The sequence below is a fragment of the Anomaloglossus baeobatrachus genome, chromosome 8 (genome assembly GCF_048569485.1).
Source record: "Anomaloglossus baeobatrachus isolate aAnoBae1 chromosome 8, aAnoBae1.hap1, whole genome shotgun sequence".
Lineage (NCBI taxonomy): Eukaryota > Metazoa > Chordata > Amphibia > Anura > Aromobatidae > Anomaloglossus > Anomaloglossus baeobatrachus.
Window position 1 is genome coordinate 99296024 of NC_134360.1, and position 20335 is coordinate 99316358.

The 20335-nt window shown below is 44.8% G+C and overlaps 1 protein-coding gene and 1 long non-coding RNA gene across 2 annotated transcripts; one reads left to right on the forward strand and one right to left on the reverse strand.

Annotated features, from left to right (window-relative positions):
• Window positions 1-726: 726 nt before the first annotated feature.
• Window positions 727-1197, reverse strand: LOC142249271 (uncharacterized). The gene is made up of 3 exons (XR_012725018.1): window positions 1094-1197; window positions 931-1014; window positions 727-770 (listed from the first exon to the last, which is right to left on the reverse strand). It is a non-coding gene; the product is annotated as an uncharacterized LOC142249271 (long non-coding RNA).
• A 6386-nt stretch (window positions 1198-7583) lies between these two features.
• On the forward strand, window positions 7584-9079 carry LOC142250035 (uncharacterized protein F54H12.2-like). Its single transcript, XM_075322096.1, has 2 exons — window positions 7584-7733; window positions 7847-9079. Exons 1-2 carry the CDS (start codon window positions 7584-7586, stop codon window positions 9077-9079), a joined length of 1383 nt encoding a protein of 460 aa, XP_075178211.1.
• Window positions 9080-20335: the final 11256 nt, after the last annotated feature.

Below are 20335 nucleotides of genomic sequence, written 5' to 3' on the forward strand. Positions count from 1 at the left end.
TTTGGGCAATTTCGGCAGCCCATAACCAACCATGCCTAGTCACAGCAAATTAATTTTATTAGATTGTGATGATACAATAGCATGTTCTCTATTGAATGCATATAGTTCTGCGATAATGTCATGTGTTGGGCATGCATTTATCAATCTTTCATACGTTTCACAGAAATATTTTAGTTTGTTCTGGTAGATTTTGCTTTGGACGTACTGACCAGACATAGCGTGAAGCATGTTTTCCTGTTCATCAGACCACACAGGTTTCACTGTGTAAACTGATGTAGAGTCAACTCTCTGCTTTTTACTTTTACTCGGTACTGAATGTGCTCGCCTCCTCTTCAAAGGATTCACGATATTAAAATCATGACACACATTCTTACCGTCAGCTAACTGGTCAATTTCTCTATCGAGTGCTTCACGAGCAGCTTGTGTCTGGTCAATCGTTGGAATGATCTGTGTTGCTGACACTCCACAACCAGTCTGTGTCAAGTCAATCGTGGTCATGGTCTGCGGCGTGATGGTGGGTAGTGGTATCGTAGCTGTCTTGATTGAACGTGGCTTGTATTTACGGGTTGTCGGTTTTGGCCATCTCTCCCCATGATGCTTGGCTGGCACAGCACTTCCTTCTTGTCGTACCACAGAAAATGGGGATACGGGGCGTGTTCTCGCAGATCCATATGCTGTCTGTAGTGTGAACTGTGCTGCAGCGATGTTTCCGTCATGCTCCGCTAGAGGCTGTAGAGTAGAAGTTGTTTGTTTCTGGACACTTTGTGTGGCTAAAAGAAAAGAGTTACAGTTGTGTCAGATATACCTGAATCATTGTGTAACATTGTTTTAAGGCCCTGTCACACACACAGATACAACTGTGTGTGTGACAGGGCCTTTATAAAGCCTGCATAGAAAAAAAAAAATAAATAAATCTAAATATATACTTACATGTGCTAGGAAGTGTCTGGGTAGTTGACAACTTGGGTGTATTCTCTTTGGAGAATATGAGTTTCCTACCACTCAGTTTACGGTCTGTGAATAAAATATAACCATTAACCTGAGGTACAAATGCATTTCTTCTGCACGCTGTTTTTCATATACTCATCATCACCTTTCCTATTCGCTGTCTTCAGGTGTAGCGGCTTGCCCTGTTTCTTAGGTGTTTTAGAAAGCTGCCGACTTCCAGTCATGTAGGCCGCTTGACGCATCTTACCATCACCTGTATAAGAGTTTATTTTTAGTTGCATGTGTAAATACATATGAGCAAAAGCAAATTTTCAAAGAGAGCCATACATATGCGCAAAAGCAATTTTTCAAAGAGACGCTGGCTTTTCTATAATAGAAGAGAGATTACCTTTTCTATCTTCATTTAGCACACATTCTGGCAATGTCGGGGTAATAGCCGGTATAGAAACATCACCATCTCCAATAATGTAGCCCGGTTGCACAACATCTGTATAAGAACTAGTATTTACTTTCATGTCTAAATACATGTTTAAATTACGTTTATATATATATATAATGTATATGCAACTTACTGGCTATAGATTGCAGAAAATTAATTTGGCTTGTTTCTCCTCTAGTATTACTGCCAGTCGGTATCGCTGCTGTATTCATAAATTTTACAAATGCCGGATCAATTTCGATCTGCATGAAGTCATCTTAAACAAGAATGAAATAATATAAAAATAATGTACAATCAAAACCTTAATCACTATATGCTGACTTTTCTATAATAAAAGAGATGTTACCTTCTCTATCCTCATTCATCATACATTCTGAATTTGCCGGGGTATTAGGCGGTACAGAAACACCCGTATTCATAGCTTCTAAAAAAGCATCGTCATCACGGTAATCCATGAATTCACCTTAAGCAGGAATGAAATAATATGAAAATAATGTGCAAAACATAGGAAATTATTAAATATAATAACTATTAAATATATAACTATTAAATATAATGCCTACCCCATTGTTGCGCATCTGGGAGAATATCACTGAATTGATCCACACTATTTTGGGCGTCCATCTAAAATATTAGGTCTGTGTGAATTTTCTATAGTATTTGATACATATTTATATCGAGGACAAATACAGATAATAGCGTGTATAATAAATAAGCTACATTCTATAACTTAACAAATATATCTATTATTGTTATAAATAAACATAGTCACTATTAAATACACTATTTAGATTTAATACCAGCAAAAGCATATTAGATGTTAAAAGTTAAATACTTACAGCTTATAGAATCTTTGAAGTTTTCCTGAAAGCGTCGAGAGGGAGCGTGTCGGTCAGTCGCTGATAGTAGCCAGGACACTTAGTTTGACAAGAGCTCTCGCTCTGTATTTAAAGCTGTACAGAGATAACACATCTACCGTTTACGCCCTTAAGAACTGACCAGTTACGCACGTTTGCTGTATCAGCATTAAATAAATATATTACTAAGCAAAAAAAGAAAAAAAAAAAAAAGAAAAAAGAACACATATTGATACACGAATTTTGAGATATATATACACACACACATATATATATATATATATATATATATATATATATATATATACAGCCCAATAAATATATCACTAAGCAATAATAGACAACACATTTTGATACACTTTGACAGATACACAACACACTTAAAGGATGATGTCTGGGCATTGTGAAAAGATATTACAAAAACAGTACTACAATCCTAAAAATATTGGTTCTTTTGGAGGTGTTGCAAGTTTATATAGAGGAATTCGTAACCACAATATTACAAAGAAAGATGTGCTTAATTGGTTGGCTAATCAAGATACATATTCTTTACACAAGCCAGTCAGAAAAAAAATTTTGACCAATAAAATAATCGTGGCAAACATCGACTCCCAGTGGCAAGCCGATCTTGTCAGTATGATTGATTATTCAAGAGAAAATAACAATATAAGATACATTCTAACAGTTATTGATATCCTATCGAAATATGCATGGTGCGTGGCCTTATCAAACAAGACAGGAACAAGTGTTGCCAGATCACTCGAATTAATATTTGAAAATGATCAGCGGATACCAAGGAAGTTACAGACGGATCAGGGGCGCGAGTTTATGAATAATGCCGTGAAGCGCGTGTGTAATATACATAACATTCATCTTTTTTTTACTAACAATACAGTAAAGGCCGCCGTGGTGGAGAGATTTAATCGAACACTTAAGTCGAAAATCTGGCGATATTTTACGAAGAATAATACCTTTAGATATATTGATATTTTACCTGATTTGGTGTATAGCTATAATCAATCGTATCACACTGCAATTCGTTGTAGACCCATTGATGTGACCAAACATAACTCGTTACAAATCTGGAGAAATATTTACGCTTCTAGTAACGCTGCTAAGTCTATTAAACCTTCTTTAAAAATTGGCGATCATGTAAGAGTGTCACGCTATAAAGGCATTTTCGCTAAGGGTTATGAACAAACGTACATAGATGAGATATTTGTTATTACAGCCATCAATGTCAAATTTCAAAAACCTCTCTATAAAATTGCTGATTTGAGCGGTGAAGATGTACAGGGCTCGTTTTATAAAGAAGAGCTGCAAAAAATACCAATGGATGAGAACCGCATCTACAGAGTCGAAAAAATTTTGAGACGCAAGCGTAAGAGCGGTGAGCGACTGGTATTAGTTAAGTGGCTTGGTTTTCCTTCAAAGTTTAACAGTTGGATTAAAGAAGATCAGCTGACAGACATCTAAATCATGGAGGCGGAATCATTTTATATAACATTACCGAGCAATGCATCTTCTAGAATATATCCTGAGAACACAATATCAACTTATACCACCAAATTGGCAAAGCCTGTACACCTTTCTGGACCTTTTGAAGTCGCGCTCACCGAGATTCAATACCCGCATACATGGTATACGTTTGAACAGAATGATGGAAATTTCTTTATAGGGAAGCGTGGTGAAGTTATGAAGGAGTTTTATTTGAAACCGGGATTTTATTCAAACATTGCTGAACTCATAAGAGCCATTAATGAGCGTATTGATGCATTGAAGGTAGCACCTGATGGTTTTAAACTAAGATACGACGATGTGAAGAGAACTGTTACCATGTCGGATTCACCGACTATACATTTTGCGCCAGGGCAGAAACTCGCGCATATTTTAGGACTACCACCCTATATTGAGGCGTCTGTAGATAATGCACATCTGGAAAGGAAAAAGACGTATGCAGATATAAAAGACTAGAAGGTGGCCCGATTCTACGCATCGGGTATTCTAGAATTTACGTATTGTGTAGTTCATGTATGATTTTTGTTATATATATATATATATATATATATATATAGATGTTGTTGTGTGTAGTTACCAAGTGTTTGTGTAGGGCGCTGTACATGTTCTGAGTGTCGCGGGGGGTGAGAGCGGTGTTGTATGTGTGTTGCGTGTGTTGCGTTGTTTGTGGAGCGCTGTGTGTCTGTAGCGTTGTGTGTGTGTGTGTTGTGCGTTTTGTGTGGGTGTGGTGTGTTTTGGGGGGAGGTATGTTTTGAGCAATGTGTGTGTTGTGCAGTATGTGCGTATATTTGTGTGTGCAGCGTTGTCTATGTGTGTGGGTGTCTGTGTAGGGCGTTGTTTGTGATTCCTAGTGTGTGTGTGTTGTGCAGTGCGCGTGTGTGTGTGTGCTGGGGGGAGGTGTGCACCTCCCATCGTGCTCCATCCCCCATGCTGCGCACCCCCCATCGTGCTGCATCCCCCATGCTGCGCACTCCCAAACGTGCTCCATCCGCCATGCTGCGCACTCCCAAACGTGGTCCATCCGCTATGCTGCGCACTCCGAAACGTGCTCCATCTGCCATACTGCGCAATCCCTATCGTGCTGCATCCCCCATGCTGCGCACTCCCAAACGTGCTCCATCTGCCATGCTGCGCACTCCCCATCGTGCTCTATCCGCCATGCTGCACACTCCCAAACGTGCTCCATCCGCCATGCTGCGCACTCCCAAACGTGCTCCATCCGCCATGCTGCGCACCCCCTATCATGCTCCATCCGCCATGCTGCGCACTCCCAAACGTGCTCCACCCGCCATGCTGCGCACTCCCAAACGTGCTCCATCCGCCATGCTGCGCACTCCCAAACGTGGTCCATCCGCCATGCTGCGCACTCCCAAACGTGGTCCATTCGCCATGCTGCGCACTCCCAAACGTGCTCCATCCGCCATGCTGCGCACTCCCAAACGTGCTCCATCCGCCATGCTGCGCACTCCCCATCGTGCTCCATCCGCCATACTGCGCACTCCCCATCGTGCACCATCCGGCATGCTGCGCACTCCCAAACGTGCTCCATCCGCCATGCTGCGCACTCCCAAACGTGCTCCATCCGCCATGCTGCGCACTCCCAAACGTGCTCCATCCGCCATGCTGCGCACTCCCAAACGTGCTCCATCCGCCATGCTGCGCACTCCCAAACGTGGTCCATCCGCCATGCTGCGCACTCCCAAACGTGCTCCATCCGCCATGCTGCGCACTCCCAAACGTGCTCCATCCGCCATACTGCGCACTCCCCATCGTGCACCATCCGCCATACTGCGCACTCCCCATCGTGCACCATCCGGCATGCTGCGCACTCCCAAACATGCTCCATCCGTCATGCTGCGCACTCCCAAACGTGCTCCATCCGTCATGCTGCGCACTCCCAAACGTGCTCCATCCGCCATGCTGCGCACTCCCAAACGTGCTCCATCCGCCATGCTGCGCACCCCCCATCATGCTCCATCCGCTTGGGAGTGCGCAGCATGCCGGATGGTGCACGATGGGGAGTGCGCAGTATGGCGGATGGAGCACGTTTGGGAGTGCGCAGTATGGCGGATGGAGCACGTTTGGGAGTGCGCAGCATAGCGGATGGACCACGTTTGGGAGTGCGCAGCATGGCGGATGGACCACGTTTGGGAGTGCGCAGCATGGGGGATGCAGCACGATGGGGAGTGCGCAGTATGGCGGATGGAGCACGTTTGCTCAGCCTCTCTCCTTCCAGCCTCCCTCAGCATCAGCCTCCCCCTCCCAGCCTTCCCCAAGATCAGCCTCTCTGCTCCCAGCCTCCTCCAGCACGCCGTGCTCCTCTGCCGACACTCACCCACACCCGATCGCATCCACTCACCCACACAACCGATCACATCCACTCACCCACACAACCGATCGCATCCACTCACACACACAACCGATCGCATCCACTCACACACACAACCGATCGCATCCACTCACACACACAACCGATCGCATCCACTCACACACACAACCGATCGCATCCACTCACACACACCCGATCGCATACACTCACACACACAGACACTGACGATATTGCACATACGCGCTGATACTCACAACATCCGGGGATATCACATGCTTCTGGCCATGTGATCCTCCGTCAGGTCCTGGAAGCTCACAGCACAATATCGCCGCCGAGAAGCAAGCGATATCCCAGGATGTTGTGAGTATTTGGATGCGATGTGATGTGTGTGTGTGAGTGAGTGTGATCTGATGTGTGTGTGTGTGTGCTGTTATGTTATGTATGTTCCGCAGCTGCAGGACCTTGATGTGTGGATGCGATGTGATGTGTGTGTGAGCCGGTGTACACTGGTAACTATGATACACATCGGGTAACTAAGGGACCTTAGTTACCCGATGTGTATAATGGTTACCAGCTTTCACGGCCTCCGTTAAGATCCCAGCATCGCAAGGTTATGTCTGGCGCTGCCGGGATCCTGACGGAGCCGGTGTAGAAGCAAGTGATATCCCAGCATGTTGTGATGTGTGGATGTGATGTGTGAGGTGTGTGTGAGAGTGAGTGTGATCTGATGTGTGTGTACTCACCTGGGAATCGGAGCCCCGTGTCAGTTGGGCCACAGCGAGCGTGCATTGCGTGAGGGGGGCGGGGCCTGCAGAGAGCCGGGGCGAGAGGCCAATCCGTGTGGGGGGGCGGGGCCATGGCGAGCCCAGCGGCCAATCAGCTTTGTGTCACCGTAAGGACACAATTTCGGAGCATGACAGACAGACAGACAGACAGACAGAATAAGGCAATTATATATATAGATGGGTTTTATACATTATATGTGTACACAGATATAATACAACACCAGCTTGTGGGGGATAGTTATGTTCAGCTTCTGCGAACAGCGCAAGTAACGGGAAAGAGTGGCGAACTGACCACTCTCCAATACACAAGGCCCGATTATGTACCGCTTTGCAAGCAACATTTTGATTCTGTGACGATCTCTATATTATCAGATCAGGGTGTGCCTGTTAAATTCAAACACGGCAAGGTAATTATTCGATTACACTTTCGACCGAGAAAGGGCTAACACAGTAAAATGGTGTCTCAAAGGGTGTATGGCGAGCCAGCAATTTATGCAAGGTATTATATGGCTCAAACGGGCCATGGTTTAGAGGGCTTTCGCGGTGATGCGCACATGTATGGCGGGGGTCTTGCAGGTATTTTTAGAGGCCTTTTTAGGCGAGCCGTACCGTTGTTTAGGAAAGGTATAGAATTAGTAAAACCGCACGTAAAGACAGCTGTCAAAAACATAGCTAGAGATGCGGTCACATCCCTCTCATCAGCCGTAATGAATCGGATAAACACGGACCCACAGGAGGGCTCTGGAATTATTTATGTTGCTAAAAAACAGCAGAAAAGAAAAAGGCAGGCTCGTTATTCACAACCCCCTATGCTCATGGTTAAAAATACTACCAAGAGACGAAACCGCCAGAAAAGGGTGAGACGCTCTCTCGGTGACATCTTCTAATCGCTTATCATGGCTTTCATACATGAAGCATCGATCGAGTGTGCAAAATCCGAACTGGATATTTTTGACCTCCTCCAACACAGACAAGTATAGAGAAATCGCTTTTTGTAGAAGTTCAACCTATTGCGGCTCTGTCAGACAATGCACCCTTGGAATTTTTTATATCGGGCAGCGGTGAATATTATTATGATCTAAACAATACGCTGCTGTACATAAATTGCCGCATCGTCAAACAAGATAATACAGCTATCGGCGCTGACACCAGAGTATCTTTTATAAATTACCCCCTCGCTACGCTCTTTAATCAGGTTGACATCACTCTGGGCGATCGCCTTATCTCACAGTCGGATAACCTCTACAGTTATAGAGCGTACATTGAAACGCTTTTAAATTACAGCTCACAAACATTATCATCGCAATTTACTGCTGGATTGTTCTATAAAGACACTGCAGGACATCATAATGATCGGACCTTGGATGGCGCAAATGCTGGTTTTGTCAAAAGAGCCTTTATATCAGCCAACTCTAAACTTGTAGATCTCATGGGGCCAATTTTTGGAGATATATCTAATCAACCAAAGCTCATACTTAACGGTCTTGACCTCAAGATCAAGTTGTCAAGAAATAAGGATAGTTTTTGTTTGATGTCCGCTGACGCTGAGCAATATAAAGTGGAAATCTCACACGCTGCTCTGTATGTAAAAAAAGTTCAGGTCTCTCCAGCTGTACGAATAGGCCACAGTCAGGCCCTACTAGCTGCAACCGCCAAATATGCTATTGATAGGGCCTGCATGAAAGTATACAGTATACCGGCTGGTACACGCATTTCAAACCACGAGAACCTCTTCTTAGGCCAAATTCCTTCAACAGTAATTTTAGGATTTGTAGATAATGAAGCATTTAGTGGCTCATATAATAAAAATCCTTTGTGCTTTGCTCATTTCAACATAAGCCAGGCAGCAATTTATGTCGATGGCCAACAAATACCAGCACGGCCATACCAACCTAATTTCAATGTTGATTTAGCCGTTCGAGAGTTTATGTCGTTAGCCCAGATTTCTGGGAAACAAAGGTCCGATTCTGCTTTGGCAATAGACCGTGAAGAATTTATGGATGGATTCACATTATTTGCGTTTGATTTATCCCCCTATCAAGAGCCCGGTGGTCATTTCTCGCTTGTGAAAACCGGTAACCTACGCGCTGAAGTGCGGTTTGCGGTAGCTACACCACATACTGTAAATATGATCGTATATGCTCTCAGCTCAACTATACTTGAAATCAACAACAGAAGAGAAGTATTATTTGATTATATCTAATTATGAATACCCTGCAACTCACAAATCTGCTGAAGTCCGATCGTTATACAGACCGTATATTTACTGGTGTGTTTCCGTGTGATTTGCTACCGTCATATAGAGTGAATCAGAGACCCGCTGCTTACATCGTGAACACAGACACCGCCAGTCAAAGCGGCCGTCATTGGATATTAATTGTACTCTGCGATGATAAGAAGGCAATATTCTTTGATAGTTATGGCTACCCGCCTTGTTCCATAATTTTTCCTGCTGAGTTTGTAAGCTTCTTAAACAGAAACGCTGAACTATATTGTTATCAAAATAATAAATTACAATCAACATATTCACGTGTTTGCGGGCAGTACTGCGTTTACATTTTGTACCATTTAGCACGGGGTACATCATTCGATAAAATATTACAATGCTTTACTACTGATTCAAACAGTAATGACCGTATAGTATCTGCTTTTGTACAGGCTAAATTATCTAATCACACTGACTTTTCAATTTGTCTACATAAGCAGTTTTGCATAGCTCTTTGCAACCATTGATGAGCCGGTAGTATGGTATCTCTCAACACAGCTGTATGGTCATTTGTATGTAAGCAAAATTAAGCTAGTTAAGCAGCCTGGCACAGTATTGTATGGTCAGCAATATAGCTTTACAGAAGATGATATTTGACCCTATAAGCAGAAATGATGTGTTCTAATGCTCTAATGATATTCTGTAAATGTATCAGATTGTTCTGTGACTGAGCCATTGAAAATGTATTTGGTTTTTATCTAAAATGTAATTACTTTTTGGTCTCAATAAACTTTTTAAACTTTTAATGTGTCTGTCTTTTATACAAACAGTATAACTTTATACTCGGTGACTTATAAAACATGATTAATAGCCCAGGTCAGCTAATAGTGTGATTGAGCATGTACATAATATACCCAATCAAAATCAAATACACACTTGAATGATAGTAGATAATATTATATTAGCTAATATTACACTAGCAGAATAATATTATTATAGTCACTAATATTATACAAGCTCAATTACACTAGCAGCGTTTTGATATTGAAACAAGAAATATATCAGTAGCAGAATAATATTATTATAGTAACTAATATTATACAGGCTCAATTACACTAGCAGAGTTTTGATATAAAACAATAAATATATCACTGGCAATAAAAGAGAACACAACATGTCATGACGCATTACAGATTACTGTTTCAAAAAATCCTGACATATTATACATTGTGAAATACACTAGTAGAGTTAAATACAACTCTAATATGATATAATAGCAATATTCTATTAACTAATAGTGTGTATGCTATCCTGTTTTTCCTCTTTGCACACACTGCAGTTTCTGACCCTGTTAATTGTGACATGTAATCTCTGGACACAGCCATGGACAGCATTTCAGGCTTATCATTTCTTGTTAGTTGTGGTCATCACACAGGCTAAAAGCAGTTAATCAAACTCACACACTAATGTATGGTCATTCACATTTTTGCTAGATGTGGGCACACGCAAGATAATGGGACTTAATCAGAGTGACACACGATCCTATGCTCAGCACTGTAGTTTTTTTTTTGTTTTTTTTTTAAAGAATATGCTATTTGAAACTTTCAAGCACAAATGTAGAAAAGCGCTTTATAAGCAGTTCTCTACACCGTCTCTTCAACTGCTGGTGTTAATTGTAAGCTGTAATACACATTCTATAATATTAGTCCTATGAACTAATATTATAGATTGTGAATTACAACACCAAGATTTATCAAAAGCCAATAAATATATCACGAATATAGATTGTGAATTACAACACCAAGATTTATCAAAATCCAATAAATATATCACGAATCAATAAAAGAAAACACATTTTGATACAGTTTGATAGATAAGGGGCGTGCTACAGCACAACTTTGACACATTTTGATAGGGGCGGGGCACCTGTCAGATTACTTTTGATGGATCATGTGTAATGCACACTACTAATGTGCACTGGTTTAATATTTTTCATCTGGCTCATTTAACTGTTGAATGGATGTTATGTCTAATCCTGTTTATATACTTCACTAAAATATAGCCAAGCCTTTCTCAGAAGTCCTATCAATAATATCTTGTGGTTTAGGCTCTGTCGCTCAGGGTTACACCCTGTGTGCTTTATTACATGCTAAACCTGAGCCTGACTCACCCCTTTTTTTTTTTTTTTGCCTGTACTATAGATGCTATGGGAGTGCTTCATATATCTGTGACCTTACCAATGTGTTTCTAAGGGTATTTTCAGCCTTTTTGATGCGGATATATTGTATATTATTATTTTCTAGCACCGTAATAAATATCAGTGTGTCCAGTTTACAGTAGGTCATAGTACTGCTGGTTGTACTTATTTAAGGGGTGGTGTATAATATTGATCTATTCAGTACCAATTTCATATGTGCTTTGGCATAGGGGATATGTGTTTGTTTTAAATGTTTTTAATTGTCCTTTGTGTGTTTACTCCCAGCGTGGAGTTCCATATGCATTCCTAATTGTAATAAAGATTTTTCTATTTTTATAATCTCTTGGTGATCCCTCTGTGGGTATACTCTTTTTCTTCTCCCTTTGGCGAATGTCCCAGTAATCTTATAGTCCTTCTGTGTTAGGGATCTGTATCCAGTCTTTGGTCTCTACATGAGCGCAGGTTTTGCAGCTCTTTACATTGCAAGGATAAGTTGTTTGGAACAAACATAGCTGTAGTTGTTTGACCAGATGGAAGACCAAGTGTAGGTGGTACATATTGATGTGACGGCAGAAGCTGAGTATGTGTGTATGTGAAGTTGGTAGGGTAAGGCTGACTTTGAAAGTACTGTTGCTGTGGATTAGGTTGCATATGGAAGGATGCTGGTTGATGAACCATTTGTGGTAGTCTATGAACATTACTTACATTACTTGGATAGCTAATAGAGGATTGCATAGGTGTCTGTTGGGGGCCTTGTTGGTAAATAGATGGCTATTGTGATGGCATTTGCGTAAATAACGTACCTGTTTGGTGTGGGATAGTTGTTGGCCTATTTTGTGAGTCACTACCCAAAGAAGTAGATGGCCACTGTATATGTGTTTGTTGCACTACAGTATTTTGTTGAGAATTAGATGTATGTTCACCAATTTGGGTTTCCACAGTTAGTCGTGTCGTGTTTGTGTGTGGGTCATGTGGATTTGCTCTCCATTGCTCTATCACTTCGAAAACATATATGGGCTCAGGCTGATGTTGGGTAGCAGAAATCAGTGTGATTAAGGATGCCCTCAATCTGTCCTGCCTATAAGGTGCAACCAATGCAAGAGAGGGAGAGAGGGAGCGACAAAATCTCTCTCCATCACTCTCTGGTATCAGTGAATTCATCATGTGTATTATTCTGGTATCAATGATATCTGGCAGGGAGCGTAAATCCTCATAACGTCTATGTCTGCGTCCATAGATATATTGAGCTATTGTGCGCAGGTTATTTGTTGTTTTTCTTGGCTGTGTGCTAACATGTTGTTGTGGACTACTCTCTGCAAGAACTGGTGAAGGACCACTTTGTTGCCCTGTAGACTGGCCTGTGATTGGAATAGTGGATTGACTTGTTCCCAAACCTAAATCAGATGACACTTCGTCTGCTTCTGGCTGGATGGTGTTCTGGGTTGTGGGTTGTTGATAGGAGGTTGGCTCCATCTCTGATGCTGATGTTGCTGTTGCTGATAAGATTGTGGACTGTGCTTCCTCACTGTCTTCAAGATTATCCTTGGTACTATGTGAAGAAATGAATATTAATGAGGGTTTAAATTTAATCAATAAACCCATGTGATCACATGTTTTATACTTACTTTGTCACCTCTATAATTGGCATAAGGTAGCTGAGTCTGTCATAATGGACATATTTTTTTCTTCTTGGAAGCTGCAGCTGTGGTAGCCACTGGGTTAAATTCACGACGAAATTGGTCACGTGCAGACCGCCACCGCCGTTTCACCATATCCACTGTAACAATTCAACAACAGTATTTTTAGAACAATAATCAAATTACCAAATCTATGCCACTAAGTTCTTGTAATGTTCCTACATAATATATGTCTTTATAAAATTTTTAAGAAAACACAGCCAACAACTAAGTCTAGCATATAGTGTCATTTTAAACACATAAGCAATCCATAATAACCCAGTTCATATGACAATACAAATTTCTAATGTAAAAAATCCAGCTTGTTTTTTGTATCTACACAACAACTGTTAAGGCATACATAAACCTTGACAAAAATACTGACCAAAAAAACATGCATTGCCATATGTGTACTATTTGTGAACACAAAGACTATAAAAAAGAATAGAACATTTAAAAAAATGGATCCAAACACAAACAAAAACCCCTTGCAGTCCTATGCAGGTGAAGCAATGTGTATAGGGATGTTGCACAACAACAATATACTATATAGGTATGTCAGATTTAAAACATGTAGGCCTGTAGCTTTACCAACATGAAATGTATTTGGAAAATGCATGAAATGCTTAGAAGGCCAAATATCCATTTGTACATTATGGAAAAAGCAAAGATGTATCCAAAACCAACAAAATCCACACTTTCCAGTATGTGTGCCACTAGTGTAGCTCAAAATGAGTCAGGGGCATTAAAAAATGCCTAATATGCTATGAAAATAATGATAAAATCTCCCTACAGACTGAGCACATGTAGGTAATGACAGAAGCCATGAAAATATCTGTACTCACCATATTTATTTTTCCTTCCAGGGGTGCTTTGAGACCATCCATTTCTGGGGTAGACTTGTTCAGATACAGGCATCCCTGCTCTCTCCACCATCAACCTGTCGTGGTATCCATCAACACGTGTGTTCCATAGCTCTGGATGCCTCTCTACTTCCCCAATCAGCCTCTCTGTATCGATCCTAGGCGCCATTATGAGTACCTGTGGTGTTGTATTAGCTAAGTGTTCCCCTGCAGTGAGAGGACAGGTGCCCAGCTGCCATCTGGCTTGCAAATGAGACAGGATATGAGTGTTTGGCGCCAGAATTAATGGCCTTCAATTGACCTGCACGATTGGAAACAAGTGTTGCTGATGTTTGGATTAAAAACGCACACGGACAATACGTGCTGAACACGGACATGCTACGTGTGCCGTCCGTGCAGGCACGGACCCATTGACTTTAGCGGGTCCGTGCATGCGTGCTGACTGCCAAAAACGGACATGTCGGTCGTGTGGGAAAACGCACACACGTATTTACCACACGGACACACATTCTGTGTGATTTTACATGTGTGTGCCATCTACCATAGGCTAATGTGGCGCCCCAGGACCTGGTCGCCACAACAGCATTGCCCCTCCAAAGGGTTAATGCTGAGCCTGGAGGTAATTCGGGAAATCATTGGCTAGTAGGTACCAACATCCAACGCAGTTTCTCCCTCAGGCCAGCAGAGGGAGATCTGAACCTGGAGTTCCAGGGAGCATTCCTCAAGCCTGACCTGGGGGAGGAGTTAGTGTTCAGTCTGAGAGGGAAGTTGGAGAGTGAAGACACAGAGTGGTGCTGTCCTGTGGACTGGGGCCTGTAGCTGGAATTGCTTGGCCCAGTGAAGCAGGATTGGCAGAGATGCACAGAGGAGAATTAGACATCGGAGTCTGTGGTTGCCAGGGTGTAAAACCCTTCCCTGGTAGCCGAATCCGAAGGGCAGGAGGACTGCAGGTCTCCTGGCCCCCCAAAGCAACCTGAAGGTACAGCTGCATCACCAGGGCCCGGTGTGGATGCCAGCAGAGAAGCATCAGTGAGGGCCTGCGCAGCCTACCACACAGGGAGAGGGACGTACCACCGGTCCCAGCAGCAAGAGGGCCATTGCTAACTCAGAGTGCAGGGTCCTATGAAAGCAAAGAAAGAACAGGGAGTAGGCCTCATACTCAGCTGGCCAAAAAGATACCTCAGTTACTTCCAGGCCGGCCGGAGCCCTCTACCACCTGTAACGGTCTCCCAGGACTAACCGTTTGCACAGTAAAAGAGGAGAAGGTAAAGAGACTGTTGTTTGTGTCCGGTCCTTTCACCACCCTGTCGGCCCTGCATTACACCGCAACTACATCAACACTCACAAGCACCAACAGTGTCCCCGGGGCACCGCTCCACCTGTGGGGAGCAGGAGCATCCAAGCTGCCATTCCACCAGCCCCGGATGCCTCATACAGCAGCGGCGGCTTAATAGCCGCAAACCACAGGTGGCGTCACGAAACTTTAATCACCCCTAAGTCACCAGCCATATTAATTGACCCCACCAGGGTACGGAGTCGGGCCCAGCCACCACTGATGATTCCCGGACTAGTCCGGCCCGGCACCGGGTGTGCCATAGCCCTGGGGTGGGCGAGTCAACTTTGGCGTCACGAACAGGATTTCGTGCCCGGACCAACCGGGTACTGTGCGCCTGAAAAGACTGTGTGTTTAAGGACTGGTTGACTGTAAAATTGCCGCCGCCATTAGCGCTGCTGAGCGCAGGAAGAAAGGGGGCGTGTCCAAAAAAGAGCGCGAAGGAAGCGCGCCAGCAGAGCGGAGAGCTGTTAACCCCGCGCGACCCAGAAGAGATTTGAAAAAGAAAGCGGAGCCTGGCAAAGTTCGCTAAGGGGGAAGAAAGATGTCCAACGTCGAGGAAGGGCAGGTGGGTGCTGTAGCCCAAGACGTCGCAGCACCAGCCGATGCACTCCCAGTCGTCGTCACCCCAGCCCCCGCTGCAGTGCCTGTAATGCCGCTCACCATGCCATACCTTCCGGGAGCGGACTGGCTACCGCAGTATTCCGGGGAGTCACATACCCTGAGCGACTTCAGAGAAAGACTGCACAGCTTGTTTAGAGTGTATCCTTTGACTGAGAGCCAGAAGGTGGGCATATTAATGGGGCAGCTAGCCGGCGCGGCCCAGCGTGAAGTGAAGTCCTGGCCTGACACAGATAAAGGGACAGCAACCCAGATACTGGCTAAGTTAAAGAGTACTTTTGACACACGCACCGCAGCAGAAATAAAAATGAGATTCTTTGGGTGCAAGCAACGGGCCACAGACAGCATACGGGACTATGCCTTAAACTTGCAGGAGGCCCTTAGAGCCGTTAAACAGGTGGACCCAGAGAGTGTACGTGAAGAAGACAAGCTCCTAACTGAGCAGTTCATAGAAGGGCTCCTGTCAGACGCTCACAGGACCCAGCTGCGTATCATGGTCCTGCAGAACCCTGCTCTGGACTTTGCAAAGTTTAAGGACCAGGCCATTCGGGTACTGAGAGAATCTACACCAAATGACCCAATACCCCTCCGGCTACTTGCTATCACATACCCGGAGGTAGTGCCTGCAACCCGAGCCACTGCAGGGGCTGAGGCGCAGTCCCTGGATAAAGATCCCGCTGCCGAGCTCAGGCAACAGGTCCAGGAGCTGACCAAGACAAGACTGTGGCTGCCCTTACAAAGACCGTGCAGTCTCTACAAGTCACCCCATCACCTGCAAGAATCGAGTTGGCCTCCAGTCCAGATGACGTCCCATGGATGCGGCAGAGGAGGATTCCGCCGACCCGAGGAAAAGACACAGACCGGTATGATTCAGCTGGACAACCGATCTGCCGCCGCTGCAGCCAGGCGGGCCACATAGCGAGGTACTGTCCTTCAAATGGGCCGACCCTGGGGCCAGGAGCCAACCCCCAGGTGTAAGAAATCCCGGCTCAACTCCCAGTCGCAGCAAGTATGTGGGAGGACGACTGGTCCTTCCTATTGTGCTGGATGGGATCCCTCTGAATGCCCTCCTGGATACGGGGTCCCAGGTAACAACCATCTCTTACAAACTGTACAAAAGATATTGGGCTGATTCAGACATTGACCATGGCCCAGATGATGATTTAACAATTGTGGCCAGTAATGGTCAGCCCTTGCCTCAAATTGGGTATAAGGAAGTAACCATTAAAATGGGGTGGGTTGAATTGCCATGTCAGGGGATGATAATTGTAGATATTGATCGCAAAGAATCTAACGCACTGCTAACCATTGGTACAAATGTGATGGAAAATTGTCTTGCCGAAGTGATAATTTTGTTGCAGCAGGTATCCGAAAATGCCAGCTCCGGGCAGCATCATGCCCTACAGAGGGAGATTAGAGCCCTGATGAGAAGGCAGCAGGTAGAGCTGGCCGGAGGAGAAATTGGCAGTGTAAGGGTAAGTGACCCTCTCCCCTTTGTAATTCCCCCAAAAAGTGAAATGTTAATATGGTGTCGGACAGCAATAGGCCTCAAGGGTCAAGATTACCAGGCCCTGGTGGAACCTGTGTATTCAGACAGTAGGCCTGGAGTCCTGATAGCCAGAGCGGTAGCAGACGTCCCCAAGGGAAGAGAGCCCGTCCGCGTCCTGAATTGTGGGGAGGAGGAAGCCAAATTGCCCCAGTACGCCACTGTAGCAAAACTGTACACTGTCTGTAACAATACCATCAAAGCAGTGGAACCCTTGATCCCGTCCGACCAGGCGGAAGACAATGGCTCCAAGGGACAGCTGGAAGACTGGTGCCAAAAATTACATGTGGGCACCGACTCCACCCCCTCACACCAAAAGCATGGGGTTTACCGGGTGGTACAGGAATACGAGCGGGTCTTCAGCAAACACCCCCTAGATTTTGGGCAGGTAAAAGGGGTTAAACATCAAATCCCCACTGGTGACCATCATCCCATTAAAGAGAGATACCACCCTGTACCCCCAGCACAGTATCAGCGTGCCAAAGAAATGTTACGGGAACTGAAGGAGGCTGGGGTTATCAGAGATAGTTGTAGCCCCTGGGCAGCTCCCCTAGTGTTTGTAAAGAAAAAAGATGGCACAATGAGAATGTGTGTTGACTACAGGCAAATTAACCGCATTACACATAAAGATGCTTATCCACTACCCAGAATAGAAGAATCATTAGCAGCTTTAAAATCAGCTAACTATTTCTCCACTATCTGATACTATGTTGATGCACTGGTCCTGAAGAAGAGGTATATCCTCGAAACGCGTAGACCGATGGAATAAAAGAATGCGTTTATAACATCAACGTGCTACATCTTCATTTTGGCTGATGCGCGGCATTAACCCCCTCTTCACTCTGATTTGTATGCACATCCACGTGGGGCTGCAGCAGACGCCATCATCCTATGCTCTATCAGTGGTTGTGACTATCACAACCTTTTCAGGTGAGTGTATTTTTCCTGATCTACCTCACTGATCTGTTGGTATTACACTATCAGCGCTCCTTATTTTTCAGTTTACCTGTGGGTATTGGCAGGTTCCTGTGGCAGAGGCGGACAAGGAGAAGACTGCATTCACGACACCAATGGGCCTCTGCGAGTTCAACTGTATGCCATTCAGGCTCTGCAACGCCCCAGGAACATTTCAGAGATTGATGGAGTGCTGCTTAGGCCATTACAACTTTGAAACCATGCTATTGTACCTGGATGACGTCATAGTCTACTCGAAGACCACCTGAGGCACTTAGCAGAAGTGTTCGAGTCCTTGTCAGAGTATGACCTGAAGATAAAACCGTTCAAATGTCACCTCTTGAAGCCAAAGGTACAGTACCTGGGTCATGTGGTCAGCGCAGAAGGTGTGCCACCTGATCCAGAGAAAGTCACAGTAATCAAGGACTGGCCAAGACCCACCACGGTAAAGGAGGGGCGGCAGTTCCTTGGGCTGGTGGGCTACTACCGAAGGTTCATAGATGGTTTCACAAAGATAGCAGCGCCTCTTCAAGATCTCCTGGTGGGCCAGCCAAAGAAGGCTAAGAAGCAAAGCCCTCCATTTGAATGGAACAGCCAAATAGAAGCATCCTTTGTCCGGCTGAAGATGGCTTTCACCGGAGAAGAAATTCTGGCCTACCCTGACTACAGCCAGCCGTTTGTACTGTACACAGACGCCAGCAACGTGGAATTGGGAGCAGTTCTGTCCAAGGTGCAGGGAGGCAGAGAGAAGGTGATAGCTTACGCTAGTAGGAAGCTTCGTCCCACAGAAAGGAATCCAGAAAACTACAGTTTCTTCAAGCTGGAGTTCCTCGCGATTGTCTGGGCAGTGACTGACCGCTTCAAGCACTATCTGGCGTCAGCCAAGTTTACCATCTTCATGGACAACAATCCGTTGACTCACCTGGCAACAGCTTAGCTAGGTGCACTAGAACAGCGATGGATCGACTGTCCAACTTTGACTTTACCATCAAGTACCGGGCTGGCAAGAAGAATAACAATGCAGATGCGCTGTCCAGAATGCCTCACTTACTCGAGTCTGGAGAAGACCTGGATGAACTGGAAATGATAGAGTTACCAGCTTTCCATGGACAAGGTGTCTCCCAGTGTGAGCATGCTGTAAGAAGAAAGCGCTCGAGTCAGCAAGAGGTTTCTATCAACCCATTACTCCACCATAAATGGGAAGAAACCCAGAACAGTGACCCGGCAATCCGATTAGTTAAAGAAAAGCTGGCACAAGCCGAAACCAATCTTGGTCCCGATGCTCCACAAGAATCCCAACAGCTGTGGAAGGAGAGGGGAAAACTGTTTCTCTACAAAGGCAAGCTCTGCAAGAGATATGTCAACTGGCGAACGAATGAACTCGTCTGGCAGATAGTGGTCCCACAGAGGGATGCTCCAATGTTCCTAGCAGCTTAACATGACAGAGCAGGACACTTCGGGTGGAAGAAGTTGGAGGTCTTACTCCGTGATCGGTTCTACTGGGTGCACATGCGAAAGGCAGTCGAGAAGTGGTGCAGAGACTGTGGTCCATATAACCTGAGGCGGAAGGATGATACCAGCCAGAGGTCTCCCCTACAGCCAATTGTCAGGAAGCAGCCCCTAGAGTTGGTGGCCCTGGACCACGTGAAGTTAACACCAAGCCGGTCAGGCTATGTTTACGCCCTCACCATTGTGGACCATTACTCTTGTTTCCTGGTAGTAGTGCCTGTGAAAGACCAGACAGCCAGAACAGCAGCTCGAGCATTTCAAGCATACTTTTGTCGACCTCACGGTTATCCTGAAAGGGTACTGACTGATCAAGGCCCTGCATTCGAGGCAGAAGTGTTCCAAGAGTTCTGTAACATGTACGGCTGTAAGAAAATAAGAACAACACCGTACCACCCCCAAACCAATGGATTGTGCGAGAAGATGAACCATGTGGTTATTGATTTGCTCAAGACTCTACCTCTGGAAGAAAGAAACCAATGGCCAGAGAAGTTACCAGATCTAGTGGACTTGTACAATAATATCCCAGTAAACTCGACCAACTGCAGCCCTGCTTA

Excerpts from the sequence above, each read along its gene's own strand:
- LOC142250035 (XM_075322096.1), top strand. The coding sequence starts at position 7,584 with ATGAATCGGATAAACACGGACCCACAGGAGGGCTCTGGAATTATTTAT. Across the intron at positions 7,734-7,846 it reads GACGAAACCGCCAGAAAAGG|ACAAGTATAGAGAAATCGCT; the intron begins GTGAGACGCTCT and ends CCTCCAACACAG.